At 43.5% G+C, this 3,785-nt stretch overlaps 1 protein-coding gene across 2 annotated transcripts; it reads left to right on the plus strand.

Annotated features, from left to right (window-relative positions):
• The first annotated feature begins 223 nt into the window (after positions 1-223).
• Positions 224-3,509, plus strand: LOC140111390 (uncharacterized). Of its 2 annotated transcripts, XM_072132370.1 has the most exons (6): positions 224-516; positions 629-790; positions 875-998; positions 1,112-1,356; positions 1,530-1,590; positions 1,800-3,504. In XM_072132370.1, exons 1-6 carry the CDS (start codon positions 406-408, stop codon positions 2,669-2,671), a joined length of 1,575 nt encoding a protein of 524 aa, XP_071988471.1. In that variant the 5' UTR covers positions 224-405; the 3' UTR covers positions 2,672-3,504. The 2 variants fall into 2 exon arrangements, with proteins under 2 accessions (XP_071988471.1, XP_071988472.1); XM_072132371.1 differs by lacking the exon at positions 224-516 and having other exon boundaries at positions 651-790; positions 886-998; positions 1,800-3,509.
• Positions 3,510-3,785: the final 276 nt, after the last annotated feature.

Here is a 3,785-nt window from a genome sequence, read left to right on the forward strand (position 1 = left end):
AAGTATAAATCTGCAACCGTAGATCAGGAGCTGCCATTTGGAAAAGACAGCTAGTCACCAAGTAAGGCATCAATTTAGTCTATGTTTGACCTCCAGGACCGCACACATTGTACACATGGGGGTATTTATCATTGTATCCACATAATTCCCCCATGGGGCAATATCTGAGCCCACAAAGTCTGGCTCCATGTCAGGTCCAGTATCTGCTATTAGTGAGGAGCGGCACAGTCCAGCGCCATCACTCCTCCCTCAGTCCAGTGACCTCCCCTCCAGTGTCTGGAGAATCCCCATCTGTCACATCACACATGTCATGGACACAATTGCTTCATATAGAGTTTGCTCTTAGTTCTTGTCATGTTTCCTCAGGTTCTATAGATACAGGACTCCCAGAGGTTTCTCCTAAAGATGATCCTTTCCATCAATGATCCACCAGGGATCCGGGAGAAGGACAGAGAGCAGATGGCGGCCAGGATCCTGGAGCTCACCCTGGAGATGATCTCCTTGATAACCGGAGAGGTGAGAGTCTCCCAGGACACGGCTCTTATCTCTAGGAATAACAGCGGGAAATGACTGGAGAGGTGAAGGATTCTTAGGATCTATGTAGTGATCAGTGTCTCCCCATACACAGGATTACACAGTAGTGAAGAAGTCGTCTGGTGAGTGTGTGACCCCCCGTGTGTCAGGAGGATGGACCCAGAGCCCCATCACCGAGCCTCCACCTCATTCACTGATACATGAGCAGAAGATCCTAGAACTTACCTCCAGGATCACTGAGCTGCTGAGCGGAGAGGTGAGCGCTGCCGGAAATGCTGGGACATTGTACAATAACACAAGGGAGGTGTCTGGGTGATGACTGTGTCATTGTGGGTGTCAGGTTCCTATGAGGTGTCAGGACGTCACTGTCTATTTCTCCATGGAGGAGTGGGAGTATATAGAAGGACACAAGGACCAGTACAAGGACATCATGATGGAGGACCACCAGCCCCTCACATCACCAGGTAAGAGGAGACCTTCCTGATTATAGAGGACAGAGCAGGTGTGAGGTCACCTCCTCCATCATCTCATCATCACATATAGACAATGTATCAGTCACTGTGTATATTTCCTATAGATGGATCCAGTCAGAGAAATCCACCAGAGAGATGTCCCCGTCCTGGAGATTCCCGGGATATTACACAGGAACCGGAGAGATGTCCCAGTCCTGGAGATTCCCGAGATATTACACAGGAACCAGAGAGATGTCCCCGTCCTGGAGATTCCCGAGATATCAAAGAGGAACCAGAGAGATGTCCCAGTCCTGGAGATTCCCGAGATATTAAAGAGGAGCCGGAGGAGAACGTCCCACTGGATCATCAGGTAGATGGAGCTGAGGTTCCTGTGAATCCTCTATAGATGGATGTAATGAAGCTACTGACCTTCTCCAGCAGCAGTGGGGTGGAGAGTCTATCAGATGTTCTCCGGTAGATGGATGACCTTATTTCTCTGGGGGTCTCTGATCTTACCTTGTTCTCATTGTTTGATTTTTACAGGAAACTTATGAAAGTGAAGCAATGAATAAGCAGCACAGTCTCACATCAGTGTCAGAGGAAGGTAAGGAGTCTTCTTCGATCTTGTGTCTTGCACAGTTGCCTTTTTCTGGCACTCACATAAACCACATAGTGAAGACTGGACTTTGCTCTCGCCAAAAATGGTGTCTCCGATATCAGTGGCACCTGGACGCTATGTATGGACATTCTTTTGATGCCGATGGTAATTTTACACGTTAAAAATATTGATTTTATTTATGTTTTCTTTTTTAGGTAAAGACAGTAGAAGAGGCTTTCATGAACCCTGGTTTTCTTCTCAGTTTTCTGAAGTAGAAAATAACCCATCAAAGGCTGGAGCAAAAAGAACTGTACATAGAGCCGGCAAAATCTATAAATGCTCTGAATGTCGGGAATTTTTTATTCGTAAATCACATCTCGTTGAACATCAGAGAATTCACGCAGGGGAGTTTTCATGTTCAGATTGTAGTAAATGTTTTACGGATAGAGCAGCTTTGGTTAAACATCAAAGGAATCACACCAGAGAAAAAACATTTTCATGTTCCGAATGTGGAAAATGCTTTATGTTTAAAGCTCATCTAGAGGTCCATCAGAGAATTCACACAGGGGAGAAGCCATATTCATGTCCTGACTGTGGGAAATATTTTACCTATAAGTCAAGTCTTGCAGGTCACATAAGAATTCACACAGGGGAGAAGCCATTTTCATGTTCAGAATGTGGAAAAAGGTTTTCTCATAAAAGTGATGTCCAGAAACATCAGAGAATTCACACAGGAGAGAAGTCCTTCTCATGTTCAGAATGTGGGAAATGTTTTTTGCATAAAGTTCAACTTCAGAGACATCAGAGAACACACACGGGGGAGAAACCATTTTCGTGTTTGGAATGTGGGAAATGCTTTTCATTTAAAGTTCAACTCCAAGTACATCAGAGAACTCACACAGGGGAGAAGCCATTTAAATGTTTAGAATGTGGAAAATTTTACACCCATAAATCAGTTCTGGTTAAACACCAGAGAACTCACACTACAGAAAAGTCATTTGCGTGCCCCGATTGTGCAAAACGTTTTGTTCGTAAAGTTCATTTTGAGAGACATCGGAGAATTCACGCAGAGGAAAAGCCATGTTAGTGTTCAGTTTCTATAAGATTTGTTCTGTTTTAAGCTCAGATTTTTAGGTGGCCTTCTGATGTCTAACATACAGAAAATCTTCACAGAAAGTTGTGTTTGGTTGATTTCAGTGATGTCCATTGATATCTGTCACTGGAATAGAAAACTCTGGAAACTTAAGGAGAAGTTGTCATTGGTGATTACTGCACCCAAACTGATAACATTGTAGATTTTCATTCATGAGCTGTTGGATTTGGATGTAATGGAGCACAGAATTCCTGAATGGAGAACCATCATAGAAAAGAGAATTACGAGGGGTGGTGTAATATGGAACATTCCTACAAGTGGCTGAAGCTTCATAGTAGATAAGATTGGAAAAAGTCAAAGGTCTCATCAAGTCCTACCGATAAGTCCTAGATTGTTGATCCAGAGGAAGGCAGGTAAAACATACAAGGCTTATTCCAATAGGCCTAAATTAGGGGAAAATGCCTTCCCGACCTCAATATGGCAGCAGAATAAGTCAAAGATAAGAATGTGGACAATATTTCCTGGTGTTATAGCCATGAAGATTCCTACTACTCTAATGTCTCGCTCCACAATAAGAAAGTCATTGAGGACAATCAAGTTTTATTAACTTTTTATGAAAGACTTTGCCCAACTCACACGATAATTGTGTGGAACAACGTAGGATTGGAGTGAGGGAGATACATCCGGTAGAGATGTAGTAGGAGATGAGATGGGCTGCACAAGACCTCAACTCATCTAATGTTGCAATCAATCAGATTTGATAGAGATGGTATTGCATATTTTATGACTACATTGCCTCTATTGTTCCTGTGAATTGGATGAATAAAGATACCTAACGATTTTACCAGTGAGTGCCGATCTACTCCTTTCATTTGCTGCCTATATCCAGAGAAGTGGAAGGCTTTCTCTCACGATCGTGCACCTGGTGGAGTGCGAGCCTGATCTTCTTCCGTTTGCTTGGCTGGCTATATACTAGGGGCTTGTTGGTTGAGGGAACGGCCTGGCTATATACTGGGCTGGCACCAACATATTTCCCACCATCGGCTTATACTCAAGGCAATAGGTTTTCACAGGTTATTTTTAGTAAAATTAAGGGCCCTTGGCTTAT

Source organism: Engystomops pustulosus, unplaced genomic scaffold, assembly GCF_040894005.1.
Source record: "Engystomops pustulosus unplaced genomic scaffold, aEngPut4.maternal MAT_SCAFFOLD_442, whole genome shotgun sequence".
Classification (NCBI taxonomy): Eukaryota; Metazoa; Chordata; class Amphibia; order Anura; family Leptodactylidae; genus Engystomops; species Engystomops pustulosus.